The 23,301-nt window shown below is 37.4% G+C and overlaps 2 protein-coding genes across 2 annotated transcripts; both read right to left on the minus strand.

Moving 5' to 3' along the window:
* Positions 1-230: 230 nt before the first annotated feature.
* On the minus strand, positions 231-17,268 carry LOC147403201 (protein transport protein SEC31 homolog B-like). Its single transcript, XM_086438694.1, has 23 exons — positions 16,669-17,268; positions 13,713-13,767; positions 13,509-13,631; positions 13,012-13,108; positions 12,874-12,910; positions 12,669-12,774; positions 12,513-12,570; positions 11,868-11,965; positions 11,568-11,687; positions 10,158-10,200; positions 8,262-8,383; positions 8,059-8,186; positions 7,414-7,975; positions 7,164-7,256; positions 6,433-6,618; positions 6,138-6,348; positions 4,826-4,941; positions 4,567-4,725; positions 3,723-3,848; positions 2,845-3,127; positions 1,377-1,615; positions 1,180-1,278; positions 231-555 (listed from the first exon to the last, which is right to left on the minus strand). Exons 1-22 carry the CDS (start codon positions 16,986-16,988, stop codon positions 1,183-1,185), a joined length of 3,378 nt encoding a protein of 1,125 aa, XP_086294820.1. The 5' UTR covers positions 16,989-17,268; the 3' UTR covers positions 231-555; positions 1,180-1,182.
* Positions 17,269-18,736: 1,468 nt separating this feature from the next.
* LOC147403202 (PPR superfamily protein) lies at positions 18,737-22,663 on the minus strand. Its single transcript, XM_086438696.1, has 2 exons — positions 21,565-22,663; positions 18,737-20,444 (listed from the first exon to the last, which is right to left on the minus strand). Exons 1-2 carry the CDS (start codon positions 22,295-22,297, stop codon positions 19,348-19,350), a joined length of 1,830 nt encoding a protein of 609 aa, XP_086294822.1. The 5' UTR covers positions 22,298-22,663; the 3' UTR covers positions 18,737-19,347.
* Positions 22,664-23,301: the final 638 nt, after the last annotated feature.

The raw sequence follows: 23,301 nt of genomic DNA on the forward strand, positions 1-23,301 counted from the left end.
TTAGGAGATGGAGCCTAATTTGTTGATCATATTGTAATAAGTAATAATACCCCAAAATGGAAATCGCTAGTGTTGCTCAGGTTGGGTCCAAGTTATCATTCCACCACTATTTTTATTCTTTGCAGTACAAGAATAACAACAGCGTTATATCATCCGTACCTGAGATAAGTTTTAACACTCCAAGCCATCCCCAGATTAAAAAACAAGACTAAAAATGCGAGAGGTCTCAAAAAAAAAAAATCTTCTAATGTATTATATCTAATCACACTTAAAAGGCTATGACAGGGCCTGGTAACAAGGAAATACACACTGACCAAAACGTCCATCCACCCTTATTAACTAACAGACAAGAGATTGACAATAAAGTTAAAAAGAAAAGAAAAAAAAAGGACTAATCCCAATATTTCAAACAGATACAAAGACGCACATATTAGCAAATACTGAAAGAAAGAGATATTCCAGCCTTGGTCAATCTTTCATTCTTGTTGACCCTTTTCATTCTTTGCTTTGGTCAGCATCTCAGTATGGTTGGCAAAAGGGGAGATGAGAAAGCATCTGGAAGAAGAAAAGCACAGTTACCGTTGAGAGTACATGCAAGTTAGGTTGAATGCAATTGTGGACACAGATATCATACCAGATGATATAACTGTAAAAGTGAGGTATCCCAACATACTGATCATAACAAAAAAAAAAAAATGCTCATTTTAAATTGGACAATTTGTGATTTTCAATATCTAGTAATCTTATGGCCTCGGCACCAGGAGTAGGAAATGAGATTTAAAAATGATGCTCTCTTATCTGACGATCTTGTTGATGTAATCCGAATCCAACCGAACATTACTTACCCCCTCCCCCCCCCCCCCCCCCCCAAAAAAAAAAAAAAAGAAGGCCGAGTCAAGTGGTGTTTAATAACCAGGCTTTTTTCTGATTTTTTAAGAATAATTTTGGTTATTTTAGTTTAAGATCTTGGGAGTATTGTTTAGAGTATAGTTGGTTCCAACTTACAAGATCATTTTAGATCATGTCAAATGTACTCCATATATCTTCCCATTATTATCCTAGAATAAGATATAGAGCCTATTTCCTAGGAAGTAGGTACCTCCATTAGATTCCTAAAACTACACCTATATCGAAAATGAAGACACAGAATTGCAATGGGCTGCTAGGTGGAATTCATACCTTCTAATTTATTCTCACATTCTGCCTTGTTTTGATCATTCGCTTTAGTGTGGCAAGCCAGAAATTGCATTCATCCCACTCACTCGTTGTCAAAAGCACCTGTTCCAGAAAGCCAACCAAGAAGGAATAAACAAACCTTTTTAAAACTATTTTGGAATTTCCTATCCTTGTTTGGAATAAATTAACAAGTAGTGTACCTGGATCTGTAAGGCACTACCGAAATCTCCAATATCTAAAGCCTGGCAGAGCTGAACGAGCTTATCGGCTGCATTTTTAGATATGTCCCCACTGTTAAGTTTTGCAAATAAGGCACCAATCTTCCTTGAATTGTCCTCTATTTCCCGCTTTTTTGCTGGATTTGCACGTGAACCTCCCAGCGCTTCTGACGTCTCATTGAAGAGTCTTTTCAACGTTGCAATGACAGGTCTTTGCTGGGCTGCAGCATTTAATGCACAAAAATGTTCTAAATTTCAGAACAAGCAGATTCATGTTTCAGCAACAGAAAGCTTCGTGGTGGTTGTCCCATGCATGGAAAGAATTTTCATATGTAACTATATTTCTATACACTCATACCCATAGTCACCAAAGTCACCAACTTTTTCAAAAATTCATGTTTAAATCACGAGATTTTATAGACTGGTGATTAAATCACAACTTTGAACAAGTCCCGATTTAAACACACGAAAATGTGAATTTTTTTTTTTACTGAGCAAGCTATTTTTAAAGGGTTTTTTCAAAGACCATTTATTCGTAAGTTTAAAATAGGATTTGATGATACAAATGATAACATCGCTTAGAAGAAGAAGAAAAAAAATTGTCTTAACACTATTTCGATTTTTTCCCAATTTTCTCTCGACTTTTCGACTTTTTCCCTCACCGACTTATTCCTGAACCCAGCCTTGGTGACTATGCTCGTACCCATGCAAACATATGGAAGTTTATCTACAATCAGTAAATCAGGAGGATACTTGGCAGTACATCACATGATAGTTTATGAATCTAGTAAATGGTATATAAGAGGGATTCTAAGACAACATCAGCAATACATAAGCAGCTCTTAACAAAGACAAAGCACTTCCATAAATTGCATTTGAAAGCCCACCGCGTATTTAGAGACATTGGATGCTTCTTTTCAGTGCTCTATAAATTGAGAGCAATTCCAACCAGTCTCTAAATCTCTTTAGAGATAGAGACGTCCAAAGCTAATTCCAACTTGTCTCGATTTTAGAGAAAACCCTTCTAAATCACTGTTCGCGAGTCCAAATATAGTGATCTTGAGGAATTTTAGAAGGCCTCATTATTCACCTTTTTTAAATACCTATTTTGTCCCCCATTTTTCCATAAATGCCATTTTGACCTTCTCATTTCAAGGTACATATTTTCAATACCATTTTTGTCCCCTATAATTTTCAACTTTTTCAAGCGAATGAATAGTGTTTTAGAGAAGGGGCTAGTTGGAGTTCAAATTGGTTTGGAGGTGAACATCTTCTCTAAATTTAGAGAAGATGCCAATTTGGTGGAAAAATTTAGAGACGGATTGGCGTCGATCTGAAGAGGTTTTGACAGAATGGGGACTTTGAACTCTTAAGGAATAATTTATTTCATACCTTTAAGCAACCTAAATAAATGCATAAAATTGCATTATAAAAGAGAATATGAGATTACCAGGTACATTTGATGTATCAACTGTCTGCACCGTAGGCGGTGGAACTGCAGATGGGGCAGTTGCTCCTACCTGTGCCGGCTGAGTAGGACTTGGTGGTTGCACTGGACCCATTCCAGGTCGTTGAACAAATCCTACATTACTTGGCATAAAACCCCTAGGTGCTGGGGTAGGAGCTATAACTTGAGGCAACGTATGGCTAGGAACTGAATCCCCTTGTGTTGGAACAGAACCAAGTGAATTAGATCCAGGTGGTCCATGTTGGTACATGGGATTCGCAACTCCCTGAAGCAAGCGACAAGATAAAAGTTTGTCATTCAGTGTACTAGATGTCCTTATAATTAGTTAAAGGGTTTTGTTAACATGTTAAGGTGCATTAAATACATCTAAGAATAAGCATTTGAGGGTTTTTTGGTAAAATAAAAAATCTTCAACACATCAGGGCAACAAAAGCAGAGCAGCGAGTGTAGGCAGGAGCCACAAGAAGTCAGGTTGTTAGCTGAAGTGAGAAGCAGAGTTGCGCGCCAACGCATAAGTGTGCGCACTTATATTCGTTTTTCAGCACCTTTTAGGAGGGCCCGAGAAGAGGGCTTTCAACCACTGACGCAGCATAAAAGCAAAACGAAGACTATCTGTGGGATTAGCTTGTCCTCTCCTCATGCTATGTAATATGCATTTGAGGGTAATTTGGTAAAAAAAAAATCTCTTGAGGTCATTTTTGGTACAAAATTATATTTCCAAGATGTATTTAATGCACTTAAACGTGTGCATGTAATTTAATGCACCTTAACGTGTGCCCTTAGGGCACATGTTAACAAAACCCTTAGTTAAGAAGTGCAAATCAGAATTCAACAGTGCCAATAAAGATATGTATACAGACAGGGTAAAGCTGGGAACCCAAAGTGGGCTTCTGATATTGATCCGCATTTCTCAGCAGAGCAGGTGTTGTAGGAACAAAAGGCCTCACCACAGATTGAGTAGGGACCGGAGGTGGAGTAAAGTTGCCCTGAGAATAACAAAAAGAATTATACATTGAACAATAAGAACACAAATCTCAACAAGAATAACAAATCTGCAATTTATAGTACAAATAATAATGAAACAATTCCAATAATATTGCCCAAATATCTATGACTGAACTCCATTAAGATTTTCCTAGTCTAACTATTTCACTACAATAGTTTTTGATAAGCAAGCAAGTTATAGATTAAGAAAATCGAACATACCTAACTTTAAGTAGGAACACATGTTGAACTTTAAAAACCATGATAAGTAATAAAGTTCAGATTTGGTAATTACTTGGTGTGGGTTCAATTTGGATAAATTTGAGAAGGTTTGCAAAAACAAATTGGGAAAATTACAGAGATTATACCAAAAATAAATTGGATTTTTTTACCAAAAACCCATCATCTCAACCTCTCTAAAAACCCCACCTTGATTCTTGAATGTTGAAAAAATATAATTTTTGAAGGTAGAGGGTAAAGATTTTACCATATTCCATGATTAATCTAGGAATCATCAATTAATTTGTTGATTCGTTGATTCAATTGACCAACCCCTAATTCGGAGAATTTTATGAATTTTGTAACTATGAAATCGGTTTGAGAAATAATGGAGTAAAATTATAGGACAATGCCAGAGGTAATCATTTGTACCTAGTCAATGAAAAAATATGATGATTCAATAGCTTTCCCCAGCAAAATGAGCCCAATGATGAGATGTACCTGAGAAACCTGAGGTGCTGGTGACGGAAGAAACATCTGGGGGGATGGTGCTGCATTATAAGGAGCAGGAGTAACATATCCTCCACCATATGAAGCACCGAAAGGTTGTTGGTAATTTTCACCGTAAGGACTACTAGGAACACTCTGTTGTGGTTGTGGCTGGCATGAAAGAGGAACAAAAACAGAAGGTTTCAAGAAATCAGGTCATTCAAAAAACAACAGCAGTATCAATTAATAAGTATTTTATAGATGAAAGCACCTGATAATAATTCTGAGCGCCATTAGCCACGTCAAAACCAGGTTGATTTGTGCCATATACGGATTCTGGTTGCAGTTGAGTGTTTTCAACATGTGAACTCTTAGGTTCTTCACTCTCTGCATAATTTGCGTCTCAAGATCATTGTTTGGAGCTTAAAAATTACAGGAATCACCTCATATGTTTGTTTAGTAATATGGTCACACTACCCAACTTTAATAAGAAAATCATCAAAACTAATGTTCTGCTTGTTAACCGAATCAAATCAAAATGATAAAGGAGCACAACTGGACAGGGGTCTTAGTAGCTGACTTCGAAAAGAAGCATCATGCTAAAGCAGCAAAGGAAAGCCATTAACATAATGAGTCACCTGAAGCCTAATCTAACTTTAGTTACCACACACCAAAGTAAAGAGAGTACTTCATCATCATCGTCATCAAAGCCTTATCCCAAAGATTTGGGGTCAGTGAAACAAATTCTGTTCCATAATCATCATCAAGAAGAGTGTTTCTCTTCCAAAAACAAAAATAACCAACCAAAGAGTCAAAAAGTAATTCTCAATATGCCTAAAAACAAGAAAGTCCAAGTTCAAGCACAAGGAATAGAAGATTCCGTTATTTAGTAATGAAGAACAGAGCTTACAAATGAAGACATAGGCCTAACAGCCAATGTTCCATGTGTGAGCACATAAACAATGTTCATTTATTTTTTCTGTTAGATCCCAGAACCATATTCAAAATATTATAATACAAAGAAGTTGGAGGATAGTGAACCATTTGTTTTCTCCAAAACAAACAGCTTCAGAGAATGACTCTATCCTAGTAACAATGTAGAACTAATTGACATGTGTGAACAAATCTATCTTGGTTAAAACCCACCTCTGTAACACCCATTTATGTATCAGCCCAAGCTAACTAACACTTCCAGCTTTCCTGTACCTATTCTAACATGGACTCTGGCCAATTCATATTTCATGAGAATTTTTGCAAAACCTCCAATAACATCTTAGTTTCAGAACTGATTGTAAACATTGATGATAGTTATAAAGAAAACTTGTGCATAAAAACCAAGGTCACTGCCTCCTTGTTCCGTATATCTTACACATGGAGCAAATTATTTCTAGAGAACCCATAGGCTTTAGAAATATTTATACGTCAACAAGGATTTAGAATCAAGAGTAACATATACCATAAATCACCAATGACTAATCATCCATTCTAGGAGAAACAAAAAAAAGCTTCAGCCACCAAGATAAAAATGCTACAAATACTATAAATAATACTGCATATGAAAACGTGTCTAAAGGAAACACCACCTTCAGAAGAAAGAGCTATGCGATCTCGTAAGATAGCAAGCTCATGAGATGGTTCTTCAGAGCCCAAAAGTTTTAAGTACTCCATCGCAGTTTTTAGAAGCCCTTGACTTGCAAGTAGTTCAGCATAGTTCTCAATAAGCTTGGACAAAGATCCACTAAATTGCTTTTGCCCAGTTGCCAAAGCAAGGACTATAGTCTTTTCCATTAAGTCCTACAAAAATAGATGAGGGTTGGAAAACTGCTAACTGAGTCAGAAAAATATGTTTCCTTGAATGTACAAAAGTTGAACATCCACCTGTAGAAAGTCAATATAGGTTCTCCCTTCATGCTCAGGCTTCAAATTCCGCGACCAAATTTCCACAGTTTTGTCAATATTTCCTGCACAAATATAGCAGAGAGTGGCGGCTAGTGTATTACCCACAGCCATGAGCCTTGAAGCAAGACTATCACATAGACCCGTCCATTCCTCCCTCTCTGCAAACTGTTTAATGATGGTGGTAACAACAACATAAGCACGCAATTGAGGCAATTTAAATAACTAGAAGTTCACTCACATATGAAACAGTAGTAAATAACAGATTTTCCCCTTAACTTATATTATTATTGATTTTTTATAGTTAAAGTCTCTTACCATTATTTTGGTGTTGTTTCATAACCTTTATTATTATTAGAGAGACCCCACACTCTGAACAACTAATATTTGTCAACATACTTTGACAAGGGGCTGTGGAGTAACACAAGGTTTACTACAGCATTTTCATTCCCCCAGTCAAGTAAAGAGATTTTTTTTTTTTTTTTTTTTTTTTTGGGGGGGGGGGGGGGGGGGATAACATGGAATCAAATCCAAAACCTCACAATTGTGGGTTATTAAACGTGTTAAGTGAGAAAGGTTCCACTACTCATGATGAAAAAAGTCTCCACATTAAAAATTCCATATCTCAAGAAGTTCCATCATAGCATAATTCAAAGCTGGTTATTATAGACTTCATCCATTAATGAATCAAACATTAAATACCACCAACTTACAGTGCAAAGAAGGGCAAGCGTTTCCTTCCAGGAATTCAAAGGCCTGGTGTTCACAAGGCTCTTGAAATCATTGTTCACCATTGCATATACAACCTGAATGTACACATAACCTAATCTTATGAGAGAAACTCTATAAAATAGGATGTTATAATGTTATATTTCAGTATGAAGAGACAACTGTCTCAATTATATGAAAGACAAGATGTGTCATTTCTCTCAAGATGACAAGATGGTAATTCCTTTCTGATACCTTCAAATAAGATGAATGACTCATTTTCAGGTACTGATCACGTGTGCTCTCCCACAGGGAAGCACCACCCACATGAGCAATAACTAAAGCATCAGCCATTCTCTTTGCAGAAATGCACTGTGAAACCGCTCCCTTGTAGTCTCCAACAACCAAAGCACGTTGGATGTCATAATCAAATGAAGACTCGGTGCTTTCTTCCTGACCATCCAGTTCTTGTTGCTTTTGTTCCCCATTAGGTATAGAACTATCTTCAACGAAACAACTATCACCAGAATGGGAATGAGATGGATCCTCTCTAGGGCTTTGAAGATTGTTAAAGAAATCTTCCCCATTATCTACTGAGAGTAAACTGGCTTCTTTATCCCCCGTCAATCCTATTTGATTTGTTGTCTTTTCATCAAGACTGACAGCATTTATTTCCTTGGTGAGCTCATCATGCACAACATTATTTTCTTCATTATGTACACTGAAACCAAGGTGGGCAAGTAGCTTTGTTCTTGCTGTCCCTTCCTCTTCAAACATAACCTTTAAGAAACCCCATGTTTCTCTATCTTCATCAGATCTGTCCGAGACAATACAACAGAATTAAAAAAAAAATGCAGACAGTGAGTCCATTTTGATACTTGGTGTATACAAACAACCTACTTGGACTCTCCAGATTTTTTATCACACAAAACCCTCAGTGAAGATTTTTCTCCATTTTGTATAGCAGCTTCAAATTCAGCGGAACGGCTTACCAAATTGTGTTCAATAACTAAGTTATGCACATAAACCTGGAAGTGGGGAGGAAATGAACCATTCAGCATCATGGAAGAAGACCAAAAAGACAAAGCAATCACTGTGCATACCTCAGAACTTCCAGTTGGAGTACCCGCAACTGATGGGCTAGGGTGAAATGAAACAAATTTGCCTCCAAAACCAAAAGATGCCCCCACTGGACGTTTCAACCACTTCGGAGCTCTCAAAGTTGCTGAACAAAAATCATAGAACATATGCAAGAAGAAAAATCGACAATATCATTAGAACAATGTTCAGTACAGAAAACAACTAGAAAAGTGCACATGAAGAAGATAGGTGCAGAAAATAAAGTGTATTGAGGTATTTATAAGGCATCATACGTAATTCAATTATCTGAGGTTGGAAAAAATTATGTAAGTTGAGGGTATTTTTGTCATAGTCATGATCCCAGGCTTTTTTTCCAATAAATAAATAGATAAATGTATTGAAGAAAATGGAGGATAAGGGGCCCTCCTATACAAGCAAGACAAACACAATAATTTATTTACACGTTACTCCCCTTACATACAGGGGCGTAGCTAGGATTTTCTGCCAGTAGGGACTAAATGCTAACGATGGTTGATCGATAATCTTGGTTTCTTTTTTTCCAATAAATAAATAGATAAATGTATTGAAGAAAATGGAGGATAAGGGGCCCTCCTATACAAGCAAGACAAACACAATAATTTATTTACACGTTACTCCCCTTACATACAGGGGCGTAGCTAGGATTTTCTGCCAGTAGGGACTAAATGCTAACGATGGTTGATCGATAATCTTGGTTTCCTCATCATTGTTTAGTCGCAAATTCGCAATCGAAAAACAATGGATTTTTAACATGTTGAACCTTGAAATATAAGAAACATTGCTCATTCAAAGACCACTCAATATTGACGTAGACTAGCTAGAAACATCGGATAAATCTATGCGTTTTGGTCTATGCAGAGGCAGAAAAATACGCCTCTATGAACCTTAATTTTTTTTTTTATAAGTATGAATTTATTAAAAGAGAGAAAAATTACAAGAGGTGGTCGAGATGACCCACCAAAGCGAACAAACACATAATGATTTCCATCTAAAGACAAACTCCTTGAAGAAGACACCCTTAAAATCCGGGCATACTTTATAACGAAAAAACGAAATAAAAAAACAAAAAACCCATAATACTGATCACCACGTCTGGGAAAGGTGTGATTGCACCTTAGAAAATCCTTCCATTCCTCTCCAACCAAAGCCCCCAAGTAATGGCAAAATGAAGGAATCTCCAAAGAGTTTTCTTTATCCCCGAGAACATAGAATGGTCCCAACTATGACAGAGATCCAAGAAGGAACGCAGGACGACCCAAGTGATGTTGAACAAATTGAGGAAATGGTACCAAATTGAGAGGGAGAAATTGCAATGGAGGAGAATGTGATTTACCGACTCATTACTTGAATTGCAAAGGAAACAATAGTTTGGGGTCACAAAGCCCCTACTAATGAGAATATCAAGCGTGGGAAGTCTGCCAAGAGTGGCTAGCCAAGTGAAAAAACGCACCTTGGATGGGGCCTTCGATTTCCCAAATGAATGCTGAAAGAAATAAACCTTATTTCTTGCGTAGAGTGGAACTTCAATTAATTTTTCTTTTTTGAGAGATTTACCAAACAGACCTCACTGTACTGTTGCATTTTTATTACAAATACTCCCTTGGAGATCTAACAATGCCAGGTGAATCTTACTTTATCAAGTTTGTTACCCAACAAACCTTAAGTGGGACCCATATTCTTTTAAAAAAGATTAAATACATATAATACTCATTCTTTAAATCAAATACCCACTATTATATCTTCTCTTCTATTAGTATCAATTCTCTCTCCCAAAATCATCATTGGGCCCACATGGCCACATTGCAATTATAACAATAATAAAATCAAATGATTAACAGTTTAATTAACTCATAACCATGATTAGTAAAAAAAAAAATTACCCGCTCCAAAGTCACCCTCCCCAGCAGCCAATCTGTTGCAACCCTGGACCAAGAACAACACTACCAATTAAGATACTTCTAACAAATAAGATGAGTAATATGATATTTAGCTGACTGTCAAATAAGATACTTCCAACTAATAAGATACGTAATATGATCTTTTAGCTTTAGACAGAATAACTCAATTTCTTGAAAGACATAACACTGACTAATCAAACGAGTTGACCTAGGACCCAATTCTCAAGCCTGACCTGGTTATGCAATCCAACAACTATGGGACCACGGCAATTCATATCAACCCCACGAAAAAGCTTAGATGGTACCATTTTGACTTGTCTATCGTCCAATCCCGGTCAAAATAACATTGGGTCTGGGGATCAGCCTTGTCTTGCTTAACTACGTTCTAAGTTTGGCATGAGGTATGACTTGGCACTGATTTCAACTTTCAACCTCCCTAGCATTTACTTATCCTAACTCGACTTGGTTCTTTACCTCATACTCACATTTACTCATGTCTGGATTATGAGATTGTTTGAGTTGATTCAATATCAACGTTAGATGATCTGGGCCCCAAGGCTCAGCCAAATCTAGTGAGAAGAGAGATCAATAACGTAAAATAAAATTGGAAAAAGAAAATACTTTCATCCACAGTATTAGAGATATTGGAGAGCTTTTAAGGTTCATAAATTTGGAGAACTCTAGGGTTTCAAACTCTGAAGCAAGGAGAAATCCACTGATAAGTACCAAATCTGGATGAGGTTCGTCATAAGATTATAGTGGGAAGAATAGCTCAAAACCTACGACTTTTCTTGGGGAATAAGTATTGATTTCAAGATTTATGGCCATGATTTAAGGAGTTTTAGGAAGATTATGTGATTTCCTAATGCCAGGACCTCTCCCTACAAGGCTTAAACCTTGGTTGGTCATTCCTCTACCAATTCTAGGAACTATCCACGAAATACGAAATTAAGTGCAAAAATCAGCTCAAACAGATCAGAGATGCAATGGATTAGAAGTTGATCGACCGTTTGTTCCCACCCCTTCACACGTCAAGCACCCATTGGGGATACTAAGGCCCCTGGGAGTGAGATGATTAGCAATAGGGATTTCATCCAACAAGATCATCCATGTAAAGAAGAAAAAAAAGGGTCTATGTTTAACCTCACTGGCAATGCTGTCATGACTATCATTAAAATTGTGTCCATAGTAAGAAAAAATGACCTTTGTTTTTTCTTACAGTCGTGTTGAAAAGATGTTTTGTCCCTCCAGCGAATAAAACGAGTAAAAAACATGATTATTTTTTAACAACAAAAATCAGTTTTTACGTTTTAAACACGGAAAATGCAAGTTAAAGAAAGCCCAAGAAAGATGTTTTAAACGCGGTTCTTTCAAAAAGGAAAACAGCCATACCTCAATGTTACAAATGCCGATTTTCCCATCGAATGAAGATGCTGATATCACTCCTGGGACCTTCGGATACCAGTGAATATCAAAATTCCAGTTGGTTCCAACAGGCAATTCACAAGCTATCTGCACAAAATAGAATATGAGAAGCAGAATCGTGAATTAAAAGACAATTTTGGATGGTTGCAGAACAAATAAATGGAAAAAACAAGCTTGACGGCAAGACAAAACTACAACTAATGTATTTATCAACCAAAAAAAAAACTACAACTAATGTAGCAAAATAATCAAGGCCTATTACCCTACCTCTCCAGTCACTGTATCCCAACAAATAGTCCGATTATCTTTCGCACAAGTGAGCAAGTAGGAGCTGTCGATTGGACACCATGACATTGCAATTACACCTGGTTTAAAAGATATAGACAACCGAAGTTGAAATAGAAATACAAAACCAACAAGAACTTTAGTTATTTATTAACATCTAACCAAACTAAGATGAGGAATAATGCCAGAGCTGTAACTGGAACTTTAGTGAAAGAATGAGCCCATGCAATACATAAAAATACTGAACAGGTAACAAAAAAGGATGTAACATGATAGTAAAAGCTTTTGCACAAAGTTGTACCATCCAAAAAAGACACTGTCCCAACTCAAAAGCTAATTAGGAAGATTGATCTTGTGGTAAATGAAATGCTTGAAAAAGTATTATTATGATAATTAAAGAACATAAAATCCATAATATAGTTCAATACTTCAGTTAATCGAGAGCTAATGAAACTTCAAACCAGGTTAATTAAATATAAACAGTAATTAGCAAACTTGTTTTTTCTATAATCCATTGTGAGAGTCACAAAACATTTTAATGCAAAGAATGTTGATTAAAATACATGAACCATTAATTCAAAAATGAAGAAGAAACGAAGTACTGCTGTGTCACGTATCTGACAATACCTTTAGTGTGACCCAAAAACTCTTTCACAGGCGATATTGTGTTCCTCATATCCCAAAGCTGTGTATAAATACCATAGCAAAATACTAAACATCTAATACACATCATCTTTAAAGGTTAAAATTAACACAAAAAACTGTATTTCAAAAACATTATACTCTTAAAGAAGGTGAACTATCATCATCAGATGCAACAATGAGTTGTGTGGCAACATCAGGATTCCACTGCAAAACCGAACACCGCCTTCTATGCGAATCTGTAAAACTGTTAGAAATGCAAAGATCACGTCAGTTTATCTGATTCAACAAATAGAGTTATCCAGAAGTGCCCATAACATTTCTTAGTCGCAAGATAGCAACTTGCCTTATCACAGGTTTTTGCCTCTTTAAATCCCAAACCACTGGAAAATGTTGAAAGTATTACCAGTTTCAGTTCAAAGAAAAAAAAGATGAATAAGTTTATAATACGGGAAAACTACACAAAATATCTTTCCCTCCATACCTGTGGTCCCGTTGTAAGAAGTGGAAGCTAAGATGTGCTGCACTTTGTAATTCCATGACAAGAAAGAAACCTCACCCTGAGAACCAGATCCAACACTCTGCATGAAGTTTTCACAAGCTATGTCAAGCAATATATTGAAGAAATATGGTAACAAGAACCAAGAAAAATAAAATGTTGAACCAGAGTATGGCATATAAGGTAGATATAAGATAAGTGTCCCAGTTCTTCCTCCACTTTGACGAAATATGGACTATTTTCAAGTCAACAGTTTCTTGAGACAATTCACTTCATTACTATTTACCAACTTAAAAGATAATTAAGTTGACGGGCTTAGACCCATAGCTCAGTTGGTTTGACACATTGCAAAACAACTTTGAGGTCGTGGGTTCAAGTCCAGCTTGTCCATAAATAAAATAAAATAAGTTGACATGATAAGCATTTGAAAAAGGCAATGATGAGGCTTGCCATGCATCAATTGTCAGATGACATTGATATACCTTGAGAGGTGGGAAGTGAGAAGGTTCAGCAGGGTTAGCAAGATCCCAGATGCAGATTTCTCCATCATCCGCCCCAGAAGCAAGTAGATTTGGTGTATTAGTGTTGAACTCGAGACCACGAACCTGTGGTTAAAAAACAAGTAATAAATGAGATGGAAAGCTTGCTAGTTACACTGTGGGAAAAATATGAACAGGGAAACTTACAGGTCCTGTATGCTTTGGTAGACGTCCAACAAGAGCACCTTCAATTTCCTCTGAACTGCAAAAGAATGATAAACTGCCTTTGTAAATCGAATTGCATCTCAGGTTTCCTAAATGATGAGCTTTAGTTGAAGTGCACAACAAAGAGTGTGGAACTCAGTAATCAACTGAATGGTGCAATCTTGAGAGACATGTCAGATAGGACAAAATTAGAACCAACGCATCTCAAATGACAGAATCCAATGGATTTGACCCAAGGTCCTCATTTCCCGGATTTGGACGTCAGGTCAAATATTTAACCAATTCCTTTGCCTTATATAGATTATGCAGAATCCACATAAGTGTACAATTAGGCAGTATTGTGCTGTACTAAGTAGTTAGCACTTAGCAATCCATCATCGTGGCATCGCACCCTCAAAAGTTCGCCGACCCTGGTGATGGAGTTTAAGCAAAGGCCTAGCTAGAGGCATATACATCCCAAGAACTGATGATCACACTACAGGAGGTACAATCTACAAGAGGAAACTAAAACGGCTAGACAGTGGTCCCCAACACACTTTTATCCGACAAGGGAAGGACATATCCCACCAAATAAGGAGACCTCCCTCAGTGATTGGCAGAGGGAGGCTAACAAGTCACTCCATCTTGGAGAGCTCTGGCAAAATCAGTTGGTGTGTATGGACGCTAGTGGTACAAAAAGGAGACCTTGGGAGAGGTCTATCATACCTTTTAGAAAAGAAAGAGAAGACTATGCATTCAATGTCAAAGACCTTATCCAAGCAACTCAAAAAGTAGTATTTGACCCAATACAATGTTCAAGTATAATTCAATTTCTATATTCAAAAAAATGTTTCCATGTGTCAAATAGCGTGTAAACTAGTGGATGTTATACACTTGCACATGATTGACACAATATAAGGGCCGTTATAATGTCTATGAATAGCATCTAAGTTTGACACATGTTGTTTCATGTTATAGGGTTTGCATTAATGAGTAGGTGGCACACTGAAACCATGTTGGACAATTCAATAGCACAACTCTTTATAGAGCAAACAATCCTAAAAAATAATCAGTCCATTTTGACGTTCATGGCCTTTGAAAAGTCACTTGCATTTGAAAAATCCGGACCATCCAATTGAATTGCTATAGTAAGGTTCTACCTACTCCAATTGAAAATGGACTCCCCCCCCCCCCCCAAAAAAAAAAAAAAAAAACCATGATTTGTCCCCAATCCCACGATTCGTGTGAATATCTTTCTCCATTCCTAAAAAGTGTCCCCCCCCCCCGTTGTCTCATGTTGGATCATTCTCAACATTTGACACCTTTTTGTATAGTTCGGAATCCACAATAAACTTCTCTAACACTTCCTTGATGGACATTGACAAAATAACACTTGTGAATTGACCACAACCTCCATTTCTTGATCCTTTAAGAAAAACAAAACTAATACCTGCCCCTAGGAGTGAACTCTCTCAAACATATGAACCTTCCTATCTTGTTCTTTATCCCTTCGTAGATCCGTGTATTCCCAGCAGAGTACCTCTTCTTCTGGATTATCTACTCCCTAATCTAATTTTTGTTTCCATCAGAACTAAAGATACTTAAGTACCATCATTCGCAAATAGCTAGGAACTCAAGCTTCTACCTTTGGAGGACTCAAATATTTTTATTAGTTTTCCTCCCTCAGAATTGCCAATCTCTATCCTCAAATAAACTGGTTGATTAACACCAACTCACCTCACACAAAAAAAAAAAAAAACTCTCCTATCTTTTCAAAAAATTTCCCCAAAAGATAATGTTCATATCTTAGCCTAAAGGTCTTGTCAACAAACACAACAATGCACCACATAGCTCGCATGCCTATTCTATCTTATCTTAGCAACCCACACAACTTCATTACGAGTCTTTTCATAACAATAAAATAGGTGGCATGGAAACGGTCATAAAGGGAGTCCTCTCCTCAAACTTCAGCTTCCATGCAGTCAACTGGATTCATCTACATCGAAACCTTCCATGACATGTATGAGTCCGACCATGTAATGTCCCAAACCCACAACAATATGATATTGTCAATTTTGCGTCGAAACCCACGTAGATTTAAAACACATCATACCATGTAAAGTCTGATTTGTCCTTATAACCTAGGTTGACTCAAAACGTTCTCTTACCCGATGTGAGACTAATCACACTCCTCCTTGCTATTCCAACTCACAACATGACAACTCCACTTCAACTGCCACATCCAGTTAGTGGTGCATTGACAAAACCATAACAACCTCCCCACCAAACAGAAAAAACCTTCCTCAACTCTGATACCATTTGTAACACCTGGGACCCACAACAGTGTGATATTGTCTCCTTTAGGCTGAAGTTTGCACGACTTTAAAACGCTTCATACCATATGTGTAGGATCTGGTTTGTCCTTATAACTCAAGGTCTTAACATTCTCCTAACTGATGTGGGATTAATCGCACTCTTCCCTGTTATTCCACCCCGCAACGTGATGCATCCACTTTGACCTCACACAATTTCCGCATCCCTTTTCCACATCCAGCCAATAGTGCATGGACGGGGCCATGACGAACAAAGTCATCCAAAGGGGATAATTCAAGAAAAATCAAACAGTTATAAGAGAATCCTTCTTCTTTTTTTCTTCATAATATTGCAAGAGAATTTTCGACAAGGTTTGATATAAATAAACCAAACAATATTCTTTCAATCTCTCTCTATGTCAGCACAAATCTCATTGTTTCTCCATTTTTCCCTCCATGGTTACTTTGTAAATAGTGATTGAAGAGTTTAGAGCTTCGTGTGTGTATATATATATATATATATATATATATATATATATATATAGATTATTTAATAAATAACGCCAAAAAAATATAATTTTTTTTCCTTATCTCTGTCTACATCATAATTATAATTAAGAATCAAATAACAGTTCTCAACCAAATACCTGATGAGATTGAGGGGATTCCAGATGTTGATGGTGCCATCGACAAGGCCTCCAGCGATGAGTCCGAGAGAGAATTCTTCGGTGAATCCCGATACGGTCTTGCCCCACGAAAGCCGATTGAATCTCTCGGTACTTGGGCACTCTCCAACAACAGGGAGCTCTCGATCGTCCGATTGGAAATCAAGTTTGAAGATTTCGAGATTGGCTGAAGAACTGAACGACAGATCGACTACTCCAGCCATGGTACCCGCTGCAAGGTAAGGTGAATCGGGCGAGAAGGCGACCGAAGCAGATCTGTTGACGCTCTTTACGCACGCCATGGCTGAGAGATCCTACGATCCGCACCTCCTTAGCAGAGAGAGCAAACTCAGACACGGATCTGCAGATCGAAACCCTCGTTTTTCAATCGATGTGACGAATTTTCTTAGGGTTTTTTACGCTCTAATTCAATAGTATAAAATCGGAGAAGCGAAGAACAAAGTAATGGACGCGCAGAGAGAAAGGTGAACAAAACTACAAAAGGCTCTTCTCTCTCTCTCGGATCTGTGCGTTCGAGTGAGCTTGAAATTGCACAATTTGAGGAATTGACACTACACATATGCTCCTTGGACGTCAAAGGGTCGGTCGGGTTTAAATAGATTACAAAAGATCCAACAATATGCATTATGCGGTTCAAAACCCGATCCAATCTATAAGATTATAGGTTTTGAAGCTGATGAAGGTTTGGAAAATGGATTGAACCCCAAAATTTAAAACAACTTAAAAGATTAAGAATTTTTTTAATTTTGTTTAGAATTTTTTTTTAAGTTTGTTTAATTTTGCAATATACATGATGGAAGAGTCCAACTTTGAAGTGGGCAGCCCACTTCAAATTTTGAAGGAACCCTCCTCGTTAGAAGACATGTGGAGTTTTGAAATTATTTCACACCCCTACATCTTTGGCAAAATTTGAAACGCCTCCTTGAAAATGCCACATGTAATCAAATGGAGAGGGTTCCTTCAAAATTTTGAAGCGGGTTGACCACTTCGAAGTTTTTTTTTTTTTCATGATGGAAGACTTGGAAAATGGACTGTCATTGAAGTCCCAAAATTAAAAACACCTTAATCAATTAATAAAAAATGTTTTTTTTATTGCTCTTACAATTTTTTCTCTACTTCCTCAAGGCACCCAATCATAATTTTGAGTATTGTGCAAGACGTTTGATCCAAAAATATAGGTAGTCCCTTATCGTCCGTGCAACCCAATCTGGAACAATTTTTTTTCTTTTTTTTGCTTATCGTATCCCCACCCATTGAGTGAGACTAGTCCCATGGTCTCACACACTGCCCCCTCAAAAGGTCCTACGTGCAATTAGTTGAGTCAAGGGTCAATCAGACCTGGAGGGTGGACCCAAGGAATTCATTGCTTTGTGGGGTTTTAAACACTTGACCTACCCTTCCTAAGGAGCGCATCAAGGTTCAACTTGCAACTAGGCCAACCCTGTGGCGTTACCCAATCTCAAACATGCCAAGGGATATTTTTGAGTAACTTAAACAAAACCCCCTGGATTTTGGTTTACCATTGAAATATGCATTATGTTTGGAATTTGATGACATGCTCTTCCACAGGGCTTGCCTTCAACTTCTCGCTAAAAATCCTTTTTTTTCTCCCAAAAGTCTAAAGTTTTCGATCTCTTTAGTCTTTAGGAAAAACATTGATTATTTGAAAAAACCATGTGATGAAAAAATTGAATTTATTTTCTCCTTATTGATTTATAAGACAAAACAAGATCACCCAATACCGGTTGCACTTCATTCATTAAAAAATCCCATGCACTCTATTGACAAGAGTGCAATCCCCAAAAGAAAAGCTGCACCTCTACTTTGGAAGTTGTATTTCTTTAGAAGTTCAATTATTCCTTTTCTTTGTTCCTTGATATTGGAGAGGGAGAGAGAAAGAGAGACCACAAGGTTTGGAAGAGAATAGTCTACAATAGTTAAAATTTTAATCGAATATAAATGCACACCTTTGATGAGAACAGTTAAGTGTTGGCAGGTACTTTAGTTTTTATTCCCTTCGAGGACAATGGGAACCTCCACTTTCATCCTTTAAATCACTTCTTTCATCTACATAATTCAGTATAGACAGTTACATGATGAACTCAATGACAAAAGGTCGATAACATGGCTGTAGTTGTAGATGTGCAATTACAGTAGGTCTTGGACGGCTTTAAGGGGTATTAAATGTGAGAAATCCCAAAATTCAAGTTCCTTAGAGATTGTTTCCTCCATTCCTCACTGTTTAAACTGTCAAGCAAGTGATTCTAGTTACTGAAATCTCCATGCCAGAGTTTGTTAGTATGTGTCTGAAACTTACAAAAAACTAAGACCTTGGAGGCTTTCAGTAGTAGAAGATTATGAGTCCCCAGTAGTGAAGAGTTCTCACCCCCCACCAAAATATGCCTCCTCATGAAGTATTTCCTCTACTTCCTCCATTTAAAGTGTCAAGCCATTCTAGTTTCTGAATTGTCCATGCCAAAGTGTGCTAGTATGTACACATCGCACGAAACATGGAATCCATCATGGCGTAGTCTTGGAAAATAGAGTGTCTTATGGCAGGAAAAGGTGGTCCGGAAGCTTCATCTATCCTAGCGAGGAAGACGAGGTCACCACTTCTCAATATAAACACAATTCCAACTTTTAATTTGCTTCTGGAAGAAGAGTGTGTCTTCTACTGTTGTACTGAATAAAGCTACTACCCGGGTCCTTTTTAATGCCTCTATCTTCCATCAATTTCCTTATTTTCGAAGAATCTTCCCACAAACCAGCTGCAGCATATATGCTTGCTAAAACAACATAGTTGACTGAATTATCAGGCTCCAAGTTGAAAAGATGCCTAGCCGTTACTTCTCCAAGTGACGTATTGCCATATATTCTACAAGCCCCAAGAATAGCCCTCCAAAGTGAAGCATTGGGTTTAACATTCATCTTGCATACTAAATCATAGGCTTCTTCCAAATGGCCTCCACGCGCGAAAAGGTCTACCATACAAGAATAATGCTCGGCCCTAGGATTGATATTATATTCACTAATCATAGAATTAAAGCACTCCTGACCTTTGTCAGTCAAGCCAGTATGGCTACAAGCGAAGAGAAGAGATAAGAATGTAACATCGTTCGGGATCAATCCATTATCTTCCATCTTCTCAAACAATGTGATTGCCTTCTCTCCATACCCATGTTTCCCGTATCCAGTAATCAATGAAGTCCATGAAATCACATTCTTCTCTTGCATCTCGTCAAATGCACGATTAGCATCTTTAATTTCTCCCGACTTAGCATACATATCAATGAGAGCATTACCCATTGCCACGTCAAAATTGGGATGGTTCTTTAGTGCAAGGGCATGGATTTGTCTTCCCAAGTTTGACGATGCTATGTTGGCACATATATTAAGCATGGAGCATAGAACAATATCGTCCATTCCAATATCCATTTGTTTTATATCAGTAAAAAGATCCAAAGCATCTCTACTACAGCTACCTTCACGTGCATAGCCGGTGATCAATGCGGTGCAGGAGATCAGATCTTTTTCTTGCATAAAATTATAGACAAGCCTCGCATTTGTCACATTTCCACATTTTGCGTAAGCATCAATAAGTGATCCAGTTACAACACCATGAGACTCAAAACCCAAGTGAACAATGAGCCCATGAATTTGATTGACCTTCACGAGTGATCTAACACCACCATAGCCTCTCAAAACATTTCCAAAGCTGAACTGATCAGGCATTGTACCTGTCAAATAGAGGTAATACCACAGAGAATGAAAATAAAATAAAACAAAGAGAAGCAATCATTATGCATATGCAACAAGGATAATTCTTTAATGGGGGATGGAAATTGAATTAATAAAAAACAATGTGAACTAAACAAACTAACTAACTAACGAAAAAAAAAAAGCGCAAGCAATTCCTAATAGAAAATCTTCATATGCATCTTTTTCCTAAAAAAGGGTTTTGTTGATTAGTTGGGCTATTTTTAGATTAACAAGCTTAGTAAACTCCAAACGCAAATCTTTCATTTAATGCAAGGAAATTTCTTATCACATAAGAAGGCAATGACATGATATTCTTGGTTCTGTAGCAAGAACCAATAAGTACTCTACAATTAAAAAGTTTCCCTAAAAAATTTAAAATTCTCTCCGAACGTTCTTGACAACCTTGTCCAAGAAATATGATTCACCAAGACCTATTTGATTGCCCGAGCTATCTGAGTCTCTGTGGTGTCAGCAAAGTTTGCACACAATTTCGAAGCATTTTTTTAGGTAAAGGGTGTTGTGTGAATGTTTTATATTATGTTGGTGGTACACTGAGTTGCGGGGGTGCAGGGGGCAGTGTACCCTGCCATGGGTCACGTGCCCCCTTTCAAAGGGCTTGAGGTCGGAGCTCCTGGCTCAAATTTTTTAGGATTACGAAAAAGGCAATTGTGTAATGTCTTCTTAGGGTTTTCTATTTTTGGGGAGATAAACATGTTTTAGCAACTCCCAAGTCTAAAACTTGGAAGAAAATAAAGATTGTTCTTGATCTGATTTGTGGACCATAGGCACACTGTCGAACCACGTAAATCCTTGTGTTTGTGCGATTTTTGTCTTCTTTGTTGTTTCTTTTTTTGACAAAGGGTTATTGGTTAGCAAGATGAAGTTGCGTTTGAGGGAATTTGAACCTAGGACGTGGAAACAACACATGTCTTACTAACTTAGCCAAGTTGCCACTTCTACTTTGAAGCATTTTACAAACTGGTAAACTCTGATTTTTTGCTTGGAACAGAGCTCAAGCAAATGAACCACCACAAGCCAACCAAGAACTCCGAGTTTCTTCGCAAAATCCCTATTTGATTACAAAGATTTAAATCGCACCTTCAGTCAACATCAAATAGAACATTTCAAAAGAGTCATCTACCAGCCCATGAACCGCATACCCACCAATAACCGTATTCCAAGAAACCAAGTCCCTTTGCGACATCCGCTCAAACAAATACCTGGCATCATCCATTATACCACATTTTGAATGTAAATCAACCAATGCGCTCTGCACAAACAGATTCTCTGAAAATCTACTCTTCATAATACACCCTTGAATTTGTTTCCCTCTTTCCAAGCCCCTTACATTGGTACAAGCCACCAAAACACTTGCATAAGTAAACTGATTCGCCCTAAAACCCGACCGATGCATCATACAGAAAACATCCAGAGCTTCCTTCGAATACCCATTTTGAGAGTACCCAGAAATCATTGCAGTCCAAGACACAACGCTTCTCTCAGACATTTTATCAAACACGTTACGAGCCGAACCCATGTCTCTGGTCTTCGAGTAAAATATTATCAATTTGGTATTTAAATACAAATTTGAATCCAACCCATTTCTCGAAAGACGATCATGAACTAATCTACCTTCTTTGTCGGCTTTCAAATCGATGCAGAGCTGTAGAATAGATGAGTACAGAGATGAGGAGTCTAAGGGAATGGGTTCCGAGTGGAGCAGTTGTAGAACTTCTTTTAGTTTTCGGAGCTTACAAAGAGAGAGAATCTTTGATTGAAATTCAGTTATTTTTGAAAAGTGGTTGGCAGTTTTTGTCCAGATTCTGTTCATGGGTGCGTTTTACGCACGTTGGCGTAGCAGACTAGTTTTCGAGGGAGGCTTCCCTCTCTCTCAAGCGTCGCGCGCGCACTCTTTCATGCTGTCAATGGATCGGATCCGAAAAACGATCCGTTTAACCGGATGACCTTAAATTTGGATCTAGGATTTGGGTTCCGATGAGGATCCAATTTGATAACCCATTGGATAGGTTTTTTGATCAATCATGTCCCGATCTGATAGAGCCCAATCCAATAAAATGTGAGAAATACTTTTTCGGCCGAGCAAATTATGTAAATTATATGATATATATTTTATGTAAATGCATGGAATTTAATTATATTTTATCCCAATATCGAGATCCGATAAAATCCCAGATATGAAAAGGGGCTGATCTAATTCTTATCAAATCGATTAGTAATTCTTCTGAGATCAAGTAGGTTATATATGTCATGAGTAGTGATAATATGACGCCACCCTTTGACACACGCCCCCATCACAAAACCGTAGATCATTTGCCTGGGGTTAAACTAAAAAAAAAATCTATGGTTATGCGTATCCCAAGGTAAATGATTTACATGTTATCTGATGATAGTCATCAAATTTTTGGATTGGGGAAACACATTTCCGATCTTAAATTTGACAATCTGGATTGTTAACTTTACATCTAGATTTGAGGAAGTATCTTTCAACATTGAGAAATAAGAGAAATACAAATTATTTTAAAAAGATTTGTATGAATGTAGTCTCATACATTTGTGCACACAAATGTATTTGTCTATCTTTTGAGGACTTTTGATCACATCAGATCAGATTGATCCTATTTGACTTATATGATCATCTTCCTTTCTACTAAAACTACCATTTTCAAATAGGATTTTTTTTAAACTCATATACAAGAAATGAAAAGAAATCATGTCTTGGTAATATTTGCAATGTCAGTCTTCATTTTGTAGGAATATAAGCTCCTATGCATGCAAATGCTTCCTAAGAATAAGCCAAGGTGAAAGATCCAATTT

Source organism: Akebia trifoliata, chromosome 4, assembly GCF_017979445.1.
Source record: "Akebia trifoliata isolate Shusen 1 chromosome 4, ASM1797944v1, whole genome shotgun sequence".
Classification (NCBI taxonomy): Eukaryota; Viridiplantae; Streptophyta; class Magnoliopsida; order Ranunculales; family Lardizabalaceae; genus Akebia; species Akebia trifoliata.

Bases quoted from the DNA above. Each gene is read 5' to 3' on its own strand.
- LOC147403201 (XM_086438694.1), bottom strand. From the start codon at position 16,988: ATGGCGTGCGTAAAGAGCGTCAACAGATCTGCTTCGGTCGCCTTCTCG. The intron at 11,688-11,867 runs GTAGGGTAATAG...TATTTTGTGCAG, and splicing joins GGGATACAGTGACTGGAGAG to ATAGCTTGTGAATTGCCTGT. The intron at 3,128-3,722 runs GTCTGTATACAT...CGCTTGCTTCAG, and splicing joins TGGGTTCCCAGCTTTACCCT to GGAGTTGCGAATCCCATGTA.
- LOC147403202 (XM_086438696.1), bottom strand. From the start codon at position 22,297: ATGAACAGAATCTGGACAAAAACTGCCAACCACTTTTCAAAAATAACT. The intron at 20,445-21,564 runs GTGCGATTTAAA...TCTATTTGACAG, and splicing joins CTATTTGATGTTGACTGAAG to GTACAATGCCTGATCAGTTC.